The sequence below is a fragment of the Schistocerca nitens genome, chromosome 10, assembly GCF_023898315.1.
Source record: "Schistocerca nitens isolate TAMUIC-IGC-003100 chromosome 10, iqSchNite1.1, whole genome shotgun sequence".
NCBI lineage: Eukaryota > Metazoa > Arthropoda > Insecta > Orthoptera > Acrididae > Schistocerca > Schistocerca nitens.
The window spans coordinates 45,431,045-45,444,941 of NC_064623.1; the positions used below are offsets into that span (position 1 = coordinate 45,431,045).

The 13,897-nt window shown below is 38.5% G+C and overlaps 1 protein-coding gene across 1 annotated transcript in view; it reads left to right on the forward strand.

Moving 5' to 3' along the window:
- LOC126210285 (uncharacterized) overlaps window positions 1–13,897 on the forward strand; it is a 278,066-nt gene that overhangs the window by 59,459 nt on the left and 204,710 nt on the right. Inside the window, exon 4 of the mRNA XM_049939481.1 lies at window positions 8,508–8,570. Coding sequence (XP_049795438.1) covers window positions 8,508–8,570 — 63 coding nt within the window. The remainder of the gene's footprint in view (window positions 1–8,507; window positions 8,571–13,897) is intronic.

Sequence of the window (13,897 nt, forward strand, 5' to 3'; positions counted from 1 at the left end):
CCTATAGATTCATGTATTAATACCAAACATGTCTTTTTTTTCTGCTACACATTCAAGTTATTAGATCATAAAACTACAGCTTAATTTTAATTTTGAATGCATCCTTGTAAAAGTACATATTTATTTATAATGTATGACATGTTTGCTACAATTTTTAGATCGCAACACAACTTTTTTATTTTCATTTTCTACGGTTTCATGTAAAAGAACATATTAAAAGCGAATGTATAACAAAAATACGTTGTCTTCTACACACTCTAAAGAATATCCGTGTTTTCGTTTCTGTTGTCTTTCAACAGAAGAATGTGTTACCACAATGCAGTTTTTAGTTTGTAGTGACTAGACTGCTGATGCATCCTTCAGAACAACAAATAGCAGAGTAAAGAAACAGCTCACAGCGCTGCCACCCAAAATGGCAATTGTGAAGTGATCGGCTAATAGTTATTATTTGATCTCCCCCCTCACTGGGGGGGAGGGGGGTGCACATATAATATGGTGTGCCTAGGGGCACAAAATTTTTAAATCCCCCACTGCATACGTCACCCGATGTCTAGGTTGCTCAGTGCGGATGTGAGTTGAACAATAATTACCATGATCTATCTCATAAAAGTTCAAATGGTGTCTACTTGTACTTAGAATTTATAACATAGAACTAAGCAGGCTAGTTCATGGAAATACCTTACAATACAAATTACAAGAACAAAGTCATGCTTAAAACATAATACACTGTCCTTCATTGCAGAATTTCAGAGACTGTTTTATACATTAAATATGTCCAAATCAACAACTCAAAACTACTACAATATATTTTTTCAATAAATGTCAGGCCCAATACAAGTGTTACATGTCATTCAACAGCAATTTAAATTGAGACACATACAACTGCAATTTCCATTGATATCTTACATACACGATAAACTATGTACAAATAATGGCATTAATGATGTATGTAGGAAATAAATTTCTTGTTGTTTATGAATATTTTGTTGGACGTCTAGCTTGGCTTGACAGATTACAACTGTTGAAATGCATACACATGTATCAAACAATGGAAAATCCAGAATGGAATGTAACAATATTAGAGAGGAAATTTGCCACCTACCATATAGTGGAGATGCTGAGTCGCTATAGGCACAACAAAAAGATTCACACAATTATAGCTTTCAACCATTAAGGCCTTTGTCAGCAGTACACACACACACACACACACACACACACACACACACACACACACACACACACACACGTGTGCAAACGCAACTTGCACACACATCTGCAGTCTCGGACAACTGAAACCACACTGTAGTGCTGAAAGCTATAATTATGTGAATATTTTTGTTGTGCCTATTGCGACTCAACATCTCCGCTATTGGTGAGTGGCAACTTTCCTTTCTGATACACATGTATCATGTGTACAAGATCAAGAGAATGTATTAATGACTTCGTGGCACATTATATAGGCATTAGGTGCATACCATAAGACATACCATCCAAACAGATCCAAGTCTGACTTCAAGTGCCAGGGCAAGGCTTATGCAAACATATGTGTATAGCAATTTTACTTTTGAAGGGCAATTTGTAGTGATCTTTATGATACTGGAAAGTGTATACACAGTGTGAAGCAACTTGGAACTCTGAGGGACAATATGTTGTAATCTTTTAAAGCATTAAGTTAAGGTATGTTAGAATTCCATAGATTATGTTAAAAGACAATTTAACGAGTTATGGTATCATGATTGTAAAATATATTTCCTGTCAGTTTCTGCTCATACTCTTGCAAATCTGTTAATTACGGCATAGCTATGTTGAAACTCGGTATTCAATTAAATGCTTTTTAGAGATCTTGGCTTGTGATGTTTACTTCAGTTGCCAAATCGTACTGTGGACAGAGCTCCAAACAATGAATGTGCTCATATTCACAACCAAACATCTTTCAGTCCCTCTGGTGAACAAGTGTTCATATCTTATATCTCAGAGAGTGTGCCTCTTCAGGTGAGCCTAGACATTGTGACTGCTGTCCACCATGAGATAGTGGTGACTGTAGGTGCTGTGGGCAAGTGACATGGTAAGGAAAGTATATAAGCATAGGAGAGACAAATGAGAAATTATTCTAGTGACAGTCATGGCCAAAATCAGGAAATCTACTGACATCAGTGTCTTCAACAAAGAGCACATAGTTATGGCCGAGCACCTTGAAATCTGCATCTTGGAAATGGTGAAGCTAGTTAGCTGTTCATGTGCTGCTGTTGTGAGCATCACTGGAAAGTAAATGAATGAAGGTTAAGCCATGAGTAGGCAAGAACACTAAGATGTCTCTGCCTGATTACAGTAAATGTACAGAGGTTTGTCCACTTCATAAGGTTGGATAGGAGGCGAGCTGCGGCAGATCTGAAAACGGAGTATGGCACTGGAACAGGCACAAGTGTTTTGGAGCTCACCGCTTAGCGCACACTGTCAAAAGTGGGGCTGTACGGCGAACGACCACTATGTGTTCCCATTTTGACACAAGACATCATCGATTATGATTGCTGCGTATCAAGGATCTTTGAGATTTTACTGTGGATCAGTGTAAGTGTCGCCTGGTCAGATGAATCACGCTGTCACGTGCAAGGTCCATGATCACAAACCACCAGTCTGTAATCGATGGGAACGGGATAACCTGTGCGTGGACATTAGGTGCCATATACCTGTAGGAACTTATCAATGCCTGCTACGGAGAATTATTACTATATTGCTTTCCAAACTCAGACCAGAATACTGTTAATCACTTGTTTTGGCTCATTAGAGTAGTAGTAATGAACCTTACAAGGAGAACAGTGGACATAATTTTTTTTTGTTCACTGACTTAGATTAAAATACACATTGTCACAAGAGCTGACCTGTGCGGGTGATGCAGTTTTAGCTTAAATATTAAATAAAATGAGGAAATATTCAGTAACATCATTGTAGATAATGGACCGTAGTGAACGGGTACTAGGGAGCTCAGTAGACAGGCAGAAAGTCTGTCTGCAGAGGGTATGGGGAGCGGACTACACTATTAGAAACAATTATCTCAGTCAGTGTGGTGCGAGCAGAAAGAACAATCAGTACCTGTATGTATTAAAGACAAGGTTAATAATCTCTGAAAGTAACAACCTAAAAATCAGGAAAAGGTTTCTGGAAGCATACATGTTGAATGTGGTGGCATTGTATGACTGTGAGACCTGGACTTGATGACTGGGGACAGGAAAAGACTGAATTCTTTTGAGATATGATATTAAAGGCACTTCTTGGAAATGTGATGGTCTGCTGAATGGTTAAGAGTTGGAGGGAAAAGGAGTTTATGGAAGGCTATTGTAGAAAGAAGAGTTCAGATTAGTGGCCAAGTGTTGACATATGAAGAACTCCTAAAGACAATATATCGGGCTTCTGTCAAAGGTGGAACAACTCCAGGAAGGCCATCACTGAAGTACAGATCAGATTACAAAAGATATTGGCTGTAACGTTTACACAGAAATAAAAAAGAAAGTAGAAATATATTAGTACTGGAGATTTGCTGTTACTAGATCCTTGGTTTGATGAATGAAGGAGGAATTTGCATGTAATACCCGCATGTAAAGCCGTTCTGATATTCATTCTTTATTTCCTGAGCCTATCAGCTGTTGGCAGTAAAAGATATTATCTTGTAGAGCATGGGAAAATTAGTAACCAGCTTCGAAGTTCATATTAGGGCTGTAAGGGACCTTCCATTTGATTTCACCATGGTTGCAGTAGTGTTGAGACATTTTGTACCAAATGTAAATTTTTGGTACTTGAACATTAAATACTTCAAAAATCGAATCAGATAATGGCAGTAGTGTTAAGAAATGTAAAATTTTGCAATTCACAAAACAAGACAGGGTCCCATGATTAGAATATCTGTGAGTCACAGATGGAATTGGTGAACCTGTACAAATATCTGGATGTAACACTTTGTGGGAATATGAAAGAACACACAGGCTCAGTTGAAGCAGATGTCAGACTTCTGTTCATTAGTAGCATGCTGGGGCAATGCAGGCAACAAGGGAAGTTGCTTACAAAACAGTCATATAATCCATCTTCCAGTGTTGTTAAAGTGTGTGAGACACACATGAAGTAGGACCTACAGGGGTTATTGGATGTACACAGGGTTGGGCAGAACAAATGGTCACATATTTCTAAACCATGGGTGAGCATCACAGAGATGCTGAACCAACTAAAATGCCAAATGCTTGGAAATATATGCACACTATCCCAAGAAAGTCTGTTTAGTAAATTTCAGAACTTGAATATAAAAAAAGTTCAAAATTGGAAACAGGTAATGACAGTAGCGTACTTCAATCCTGCACGTATCTCTGATGGAGGGACTGCAAAGACAAGCTTAGACTAATTACAGTGTGCGCAGAGGCATTCAAGTAATTATTTGTCCCATCATCCATACTTGAATGGAATGTGAAAATGCCCTAATAACGAGTACAGTAGGGAGTATCCTCCTCGGTGGTTTACAGAGTATGTCTGTAGATACGTCTTTTGCCAGTGTTGTATCCTGGGCAGTCAAAGGAGGTTGTGGCTAACAGATTTTTTTTTGAACCACAGAGGAATGGCAGCTGTTGTTGACAAATCATCTCAGGTGTGTGCGTTGTGAGGGATGGATGGCGGGGGGGTTAGTACACTTTCCTGTAACGGAGAAGAGTATTAGAGATGTGGAAACTGGAAATATCCAAAAAGTGACTTTCAGGTGACAGTTAGAAGCCAAACAGTCTTTAAAACCTGTCCTTAAGTGCAGTCTTTAAAGTCCTACACACTTATTTGGTGTCGGAGATGGTCCGCATATATCAACCACTCCTTTGCATGAAATAGTCATAATGAAACCTAAGAGAAGTGTGATGTGAAATTACTTCAGTGAAAATATACTCAGTGTACAAAATATGTGAGAAATGCTATTCAAAAACAGGCAGTGGAACTGTATGTTGAAAAGGCCATTTAAAGTGATTACATACTTCTGAATATGAACAGTGCAGGAATACATATATGAAAGATGTGTTATTTCACCCATCCTCCAGGTGCCACAAGAATCTGGGAATCCCATTCAATCATATTCTTTAACATTTATTGCAGTCTGTTACATAAATGAGTGACTTTTCAGACATCCCATTCAATCATATGCTTTAACATTTACAGCAGCCTGCTACATCAGACTGTCTGTTATGTGGGCACCATTTCAATTTATTTTCTACACTCATTTTATGTTAGAGCATTCAATGATTAATTCCAATTATAATGTTGAGTATTAATAAGAATATGACTTCCTTTATATAAACGAATCTGCCTCACTGTATTTTTATTCAGAAATGATAATTATGAGTATCACCTCTCACTTTGGTTCCAATAAAGCCATCTCCATTACATCTATTGTGTGTGTAGTTCCCAGAGGACAGTTGGATAATATAATTTTGATATTGTGTCAGCTGTGGAGGGGGGCGGGGGGGGGGGGGGGGGGACGACACCTGAAAGTTGTATTATTCAAGAATCAAGTTAGCAAAGATGGCAAGCAATTCTTTTTATTACTATAACCGGTTTCGACAGATCTACACTCCCATCATCAAATCTTGTAACACTAATAGTTGTAAATGTTTGTTACAATACTGAAAGTCACATAGTGATGTTGCCTCAAATAAAATATGAAAGGAACACCAGCGTGTCATGGTGTCAAGCAATTGGTGTATGATGTGACATCAGTAACTTGTTGTATGTTTTAATTGTACATTACTTTATTTGTGATAAGCTCATGTACCCTGCCATGTTTTATTTGATCCAACATCAATATGTGCCTTTCAGTATTGTAACAAGCTTGTGCAACTAATATTTAAAGATCAGACTTCGACAGTGTAGATCTGTCGAAACTGGTCATAGTAATAAAATTAATTGCTAGAGATCTTAGCTAACTTGATATTTCAAGAATAATACAATTGGATAATATGAACATAGTCATGGTAATAATAAATGAATGGCATCACTAATTTAAATATTTTCAATTTTTCCGGACAACAGTTTATATCTACCATAAGTGAGCTTCCAAAAAATAGTATAATTTTGCTATAAGTCATGCAGAAGTATTCCACTGTAGACAAAGATATGACTGAATGGAAAGAAGGCAGTTAAGTGATGACCCTTTGTGAATACCCCACTCCTCTGTTATTGTAGAGGCTATGGCTTCTCTGTATTCTGACTCTAGTTGCAGACAGCATATGATCTAAATCCAGACATTCAACTGGTATCTTTTAAATTTACATGTATTGAAGAGAACTGCAATAGAAATTCCCAGAATTGAATTGATAGGTAATAAAGTGTACCAGTTTAAACATTTCTATCCTTAATTCACATGGTAGGCATGTAAATGCTTCCTGATCCACCTTAAGTTGACTTACATAAACATAATGAAATGCTAATAAATAAATCCTGCCGCCATATAATCAAACTAAATACAAATTCAAATTTCACATATCGAGAATTTTCCATGTCTGAATGACTATAAACCTGCCTAATGGCCTTCAAAAGATGAGTCCAAAACTTGAGTGAGTGTTTCTATCACTGAAGCCAGCAGTAAATTTGACATAGCCCAAAACACAGGAAACATGTCTGTCAGTTGAAGCTGTGCAGCCTTGTATTGTATAACATTTCACCCCTCTCGCAGGTGGACTAGCACTGAGGGCTCCTGGTAAGAATGATTCCCGATGATGACTGACCGGAAGTTGACTTGCACTCAGTGTCTCATGGCCTGTGTAGGCATGTAGCCCACAATTTCTCTCCAACTTTTCACAAATATAACTCAAATGATGTGTTCTTTGATGCTAGTCTCTCTCCAGCCACTTAGATCTACAAGTCACATGCAGTGTTGAAACAACAGGTCCTCAGCAGTCAGGAGGCCTAGGTCAGTTGCAAAGTCTGACAGAAAGAAGAAGGTTGTGCTGCTAGGTAGATCGCACGGTAGAGGTGCGGGCTAGCAGTTGCAGGAAGTGTTGGAGAGTGAGTACCAGGTTACCAGCATTGTGAAGCCTAGTGTAGGGTTGGCTCATGTGTCCAACAGTATAGGGGAATTATGTAGGCATTTTATGAAGGAGGATCAGGTGGTGTCTGTGATACAGTATCCACAGTCAACGTCTACCTTCAGGAGTTGCAGGAACGGGGGCGATGCAAAACTTTTTCTGGTGTGTGTATTTAAAAAAATATGCTATCTACTATGTTGCATTGCAAACCAAAAATTTCCTATTTTTAACGAGCTGCACCTTTTCAAATAGCTAATTCATTTGCTGGTCAACTTCTAAATCCATTACCATTTTACAAATGTACTAATGACTGTTCCATAATGATAACAACATTTTGCAGGTCCAAGTACAAATTAATGCATAAGAGTGGTGTATCTTATTAGAGTTACGTTACATAACAATATGTATTCTTACTGAAAATGCATACTGTCATTGAATACATTTAAAGTAAGGTGAAACAATTCTTGCTTGATCACTGCTTCTATTCTGTCTCTGAATTTCTGAAACATCATAATAAGTAAACCTGATTTAGCAAATATTGTTAATCATATCTTTTCTATCATCTATTTCACTTGATATTCTCATTTATAGTAGGAACGTTGAGGTAGCGTGCAAATACATAGCCTGTTCACTTTCCCCACCCCCACCCCACATTCCTAACCAGAAAACTGGCTGCCTCTCTATATGTATGCCCTACCTTTCCCCCCCCCCCCTGCCTCCCCCACCACACAACCAACCCTACCCCAGTCCACCTGCTGAACTGCAATCCTGGCATTGTATGTTTCAAGCACAGAATCGTGTGTAAGGGGGGGGGGGAGGGGGGGCGGTTAGCAGGCATAGATATGGGCAGGATTTCTTCTGAAAGCTAGCTAGTTTTCTCTCTCTTTTTGTTTGGTGTTGCCTGTTGTCAGTTCGTCAATTCAAAGCTGCTTTTCAGCGAGTAATCTCCTGTGCTCGGAAAGTATTTATTTTGTTATTTACTTTCATTGTGGTGGTCATGTATTCTCATTTAATAACTACATTAATTATATTGCAAGTACAAACAATACTCTACAAATAGTTTACTGGATGAAATACATTTATAGAATGAGTGGTGAACAAGCGTGTCTTTTCATTTTGATTGGAATTTCTGATAAGATGCCATTTTTGTGTCCTGTATCTAAAGGCAGCTTAAAAAAAAGCATCAAGTTTGTAGAGGAAAAAAAGAGAGAAAACTTAAGTCCCCCACCAACCAAATCACGCATGTGTAGAACAATGAAGACTGGCTTAATTGTCAATTTCCATCCAAGAATTATAAATTTGTAGAAGCTTCAGTCAAATAAAACAAAAAACGAAATTCTGCTTCGAATACAGGCTAGAATTCCCCATCCAGAGACCTAGAACTTTTTGCCTACTTTCTTGTAATGTATACTTCATTTGCTGTTTGTTCTTTGTAATTTGTCTTCAATTATATTTTTCTTACAGGAGAAGGTTCCAGAAAAACAGGGAAGTTCTGTCAATGATGAAGCTGAAATCAGTCAAGAGCCAGTAAGTAACATTAATATGAGCAATTATGTTTGTTAACTTTTAGAGAATATTTCAGAAACAATGAGTAATTTTGTCAAGAAAGGCAAAAGACTAGATTACCTGGTATCTGCAGCTCTTTAGTTATCCAAACATGTTTCATCAGTAACTTTCAGCCAACTTCAGTGTGTTTGAAGCTTTATTTTTTAAAATGTGGCACAATTTTCTCTAGTTTCCTGTGTGACTATTTTAAGACAAAAAACCATAATACCTTTTAAGTGGTTGTCACTTTTAAGTACCTTACTTAAGTCTTAAGTCAACAGGGTTGCATTTTGTACATTTTATGGCCAATGGTTCCTTTTTTGTGTTGTTTAGAGAATGGTTTAACCTTTTTTTGTGATGTGACCACTGTTTGATTTCATCAGTCTGCAATGACAATGCATCCTTCTAGCCTTTTACTTTAGTCCACTCTCAGAGCTTTCGTGGCAGAGGGTGAAGTCACATTAGCAACTGTTGCCATAACCGTTGCACTTGTAAGTGTATGTGGCACGTGAGACAAATCACATGACCTACTGCTCTGTAGATGGAATTGGAAACATTTGGTGTTGGATCCAGATTAAATCTTTGCACTGAAATCTGTCTAAATAATTTGCCTGTATTTCTTGCAAGGCATGATTTAACTTGTCGTTACTACAAAGCAATAATTAAAATCCCATTAGCTATGTAACCACTCTAAGATTCCGAGATCTGACCACTGGACTGGAATATGCATACTGCCAACAGTTCAATACACTAGCTCCAGCTGGCTCCTCAAAACATCTGAAAAAATCTCCTCAACAACAAAATAGGAAAACGGTTCAAAACACTAGGTCAGAAGACACACTCCAAGATTTCCGTGTAAACAAATGAAATTTATTTTCTTGAGTTAAGTCTTGCAGAGTCTGCTTTGCTCTGCAGATTCTGCCTCCAGCCGGCTATTGACTCCACACTCTAAGGTGCCTATTCTTCTTGAGTACCTGCATTCTCACCAAAAGGGAAAACATACCTAGAATAACTGGAAAAAAGTACACAAAATTGCACTCGTGCACATGTTCAAGCAATTCAGAGTCTTGTAGTCTTCCCATGTATGCAAAATAACTGTGTTAAGCACAAAGAATTAGCAACTCTGGATTTTTTAAAAATACCAACTCCACTGTAGAGTCCACAACTTGCCACTCAGCTGTGTGAGAGCTGCCAGTGGACTACTTCAATTTAGTGAGCTCTCAATCACTCGACAAAACTATTGCAGCATTGAGGTCTTTCAGCTAATCAGAATCAGGAGCTGTAATATAGACATTTCGTTTTTTTTTTTTTTTTTTTTTTTTTTTTTTTTTTTTTTTTTTTTTTTTTTTCCCCCTGCAAGCACTAAAAGAACTTTCTGCCAGTGTCTTCATATATTCCTATCAAATGGGGGTTGGTAACTGCCAGCCATTATGGGAAATCACAAACTAGCCGTGCAGGCCCCAGCACAAACCATTTATGAGAATTAGGGAATGATCAGTGTGTCATCTGCAGGCTGGAGGAAACCTTCCCCCATATAGTGACTCTGTCGTGCACACACACAGTAGCCATCTGAAAGCACAAAAATGGCGGCAAGAAGTTCTGTGTTACACACCTCTTGTAAACCCGACATTGTCAGTTAATAAAATCCAGGATGGATGAAACGGATCGGCGCCACACATTTGCAAGTCATTTATGGGACTGTAATCTGCCATGGCAATCTTCTGGCTTTACAACCTGGAAGTACTAAAGATGATACAGACACAGAAATTGTTTAGTATGTACCACTCAGAGAAGGGAATGACTGATGTGTTGTGTGTTCTGTTGCTGGTAATCATCACACAGTGATCCAGGATTTTTGTCCACTAAATGTGGCGCACACTCCTCCATCTCAGGTGTGCAAAAAGAGTGAGGCCGTCCACTATTTACTATTTGGTGTGCCAGTGAGCTTCTGACCAGAAGAAAATTGAGGATTTGCTGTAATAGCATGTTGGTTTGTTTTCCAACACACTGATATTTTTCCGTGTAAAGGGTCAGGGCCCGCAGGCTGATTTCTTTTGCTGAGCCATAGAAAAAAATCGTCTCCTTTTATGTACATAGCCTGAAAGCTATCGTATGTTGGTTGAGGGTACCTTTCACCACTTCTTGACATTTTCTTTCCTGAGCCACTCGCAAATAGATAGAGGAAGAAAAGACATGACTGTATATCTCCATGTGAGCCCTAATTTCTCTTATCTTCATGGTCCTTCTGTAAAATGAAAGGTGGTGGCAGTATAATTGTTCTCCAATCATCTTCAAATACCATTCCTCTACTTTTTCTCGGCAGTGTTCCTTGAAAAGAATTTTGCCTTCCCTCTTGGGATTCTCCTTTAAGTTCCCAAAGTAACTTCCTATTATAATTCCAAATCATTCACAGAACTTGAATTCGACGATCTCTTCGTATCACCCTACTTGTGCATGGATTGAACCTACTGGTAACAAATCTAACAGCCGGCCTTTGAAATACTCCGATGTCTTTATTTAATCTAACCTGGTGGAGATTCCAAACTCTTGATCAGTACTCAAGAATCGGTCACAATAGTGTTGTATATGTTGTTTCCTTTACAGACGAACCACACTTCCCAAAAATTCTCCCAATAAACTGAAGTCGACAATTCCCCTTCGCTGCTACACTCATGACATGCTCATTCCATTTCTTATCGCTCTGCAACGTTATGCCTAGATATTTAATTGAAGTGGCTGCATCAAGCATCACACTACAATTGCTGTATTTGAACATTTCAGTGTTGTTTTCCCTACTCACTGTATTAACTTACATTTTTCTACATGTAGAGGTAGCTGCCATTCATCAAATCAACTAGACATTTTGTCTTAGTTATCTTGTATCACATAACAGTCACTCAACAAAAACACCATTCCATACTCCACAGCATCATGAGCTAAAAGCCGCAGATTGCTTCTCATCCCGTCCATCAGTGATGATATTCTTCATTCTGATGAACACTTGATGTTGAGGACAACATACTGGGTTCTATTATTTAAGAAATCTTCAAGCTACTCACTTATCTGGGAACCTGTCTGTGTACCTTTGTTACCAGTCTGCAGCGGGGTACCATGTGAAATGCGTTTTGGAAATCAAGTAATATGGAATCTGCCTGTTACCTTTCATTTGTGGTTGCAAGATGATATGTGTAGGGTGTATACGACCCGGGACAACTGGGAGATCCGGGAAAAACCCGGGAATGTTTTCATCTGGGAGAAAACTGGGAAAAACCCGGGAATTTTTTAGAATTCCGGGAAGTTTTCATTGTTTTTGTTTTCAGTTAAATTCTTGTTATTTTGACTGGCAAGAACCGATACTCTAACAAAGGATATTACTGTATACCGCTATGTCAGAATAATACTGCCACAATAAAACATGAACAACAAAAAAAAACGAAAATAAAACTTAAATTGCAAAGGAAATGCGCCATATACAGCAACAAAACACAGTGCTCAAACAAGTGTTTGCCAACAGCAAAATGTGTCAAAGTTTTTAGGAAGACTATGCAATGTTCCGTAACAACAAATTGCCTCCGATGAGCGTGACCTCACAACTGTTTACATTAGATTCGTTTTAGCAGTTACGAGCGGGATCATGCGCATGCGCAGTTGAGTAGTACCTTCTCCCGCTTCTGGCTACAGAAATGTGGCTGTTGGCTTTGTAAGCAGTCGCAGCAAGCAGCTAGATGCTACCGGGAAAAATTTTACTGGAGCGCTCAAGCTGACAGATTCTTGCATGCGCAGCAGGCCCAGTTGTAGGAGGGGAGTGGGGGGGGGGGCAAATTCATGCTATTGAGGGAAAAAACCTTGTTTCACGAAGCGACTAGCGTCCAGTGCACGTTAGTCTATCGATTCTTCATATGACTTTGCAACGCATCCCTGTCGGTTTTTGAACATTTTTAAACACATTCTAAGTTGATTTCTGAATGAATCGTAAGTTGATTTGTGAATGCGTGCATAGTGTACATGATGTCTCTGTCAGGGGAATCCTCATTGCATGTAGAAACAAACTTTCCTACAGACAAAAGGGGCTATACGAGCTGAGCGGAGTAAGGCCGAACGGATGAATGCCAACCGCTATCTGATTGTGTGGCTGATTGGGTTTGCGGATGATGAGCATTGTTATAATTACGCTAAATCCATAGATTCAGACTACAGGAGTGGAAATAAACGAATAACAGGTAAGAAAGATTACGTACTACCTTCTCGGAGTATCTAAGAAAATGAAATTTTGCCAGAAAATTTTTGGCCAGATCGCTGTACTAGTAAGGGCCAGTTGTACAGTCCTCGACCAGCAGCCGGTTTAAATTCTGTTCTGGAAGAAGCACGGAAAATGCATTGTACGAACATGTAGCAAGGCCTAACCGGAGAATAATCGTGGGATAACTAAACCGGTGATTCTGGCAGAGTTAATGGTGTTGACCTGCGAATAAGCTTTGTCATTGACAGGAACAGTTACAGAATTAATGATAACGAGACTGTTTGTTAGAACGAGGAAGAAGAAGAAACGGGGACATCACATAAATTATGGAACAATATGACGATTCCAAGTTTGTATAAAAATTTCGTACTACTACTGTTCGATCTCATACTTGAGAAACTGGAGTGTATGAATGAAGTGTGAAACTATTTCCTAACGTAAGGCTTTTTGCTTGTAGTAGGCCTAATAGGCATTTGCTATTGGTACTTTGTGAATTATATTCTGTCGTTACAAAAAAGACCGTTTGTGCCAAAACAGTCTCGTTTATTTGGTGTGTATTACAATTGTTGCAGTATTAGAAAGGCCTATTTTGTTTTATGTAGCAGAGAGTGACAAAATAGACGTAATCAGATCGGGAAACCACACCAGCCGTGGGTCCTATTTGCATTAACAGCTTTTTCAGTATTAGACAACGACATTTTGACTTTTCATGTAGCAAAACATTTTACGAACTTTGATGAGGTAATAGATTCTTTCGCAGAAAGGAAAGCATGCCATGTAAAGCTGTATCAAGATTAGAGAGACAAAACTTCTAGGAGCTAAGGATTGAAGAAATGTGTATTGTCTTTCTTGTCTCATGTCTTTACTGGGTTTATGTATCCTATATTTAATTTTATGTCACACAAAGCAGCAAGTTGTTAGCTGATAGGGAATAAAGAGTGCAAATTTTCTGAAGAGTTCTTTTTTATTTTTATTTTATTTATTTATTTATTTATTTGTAAAGCACGACAGGATATTAAACCGGCCAATTGTAAGCAGGAGAGGCACCACAGGACATTTTAAGTTTCAC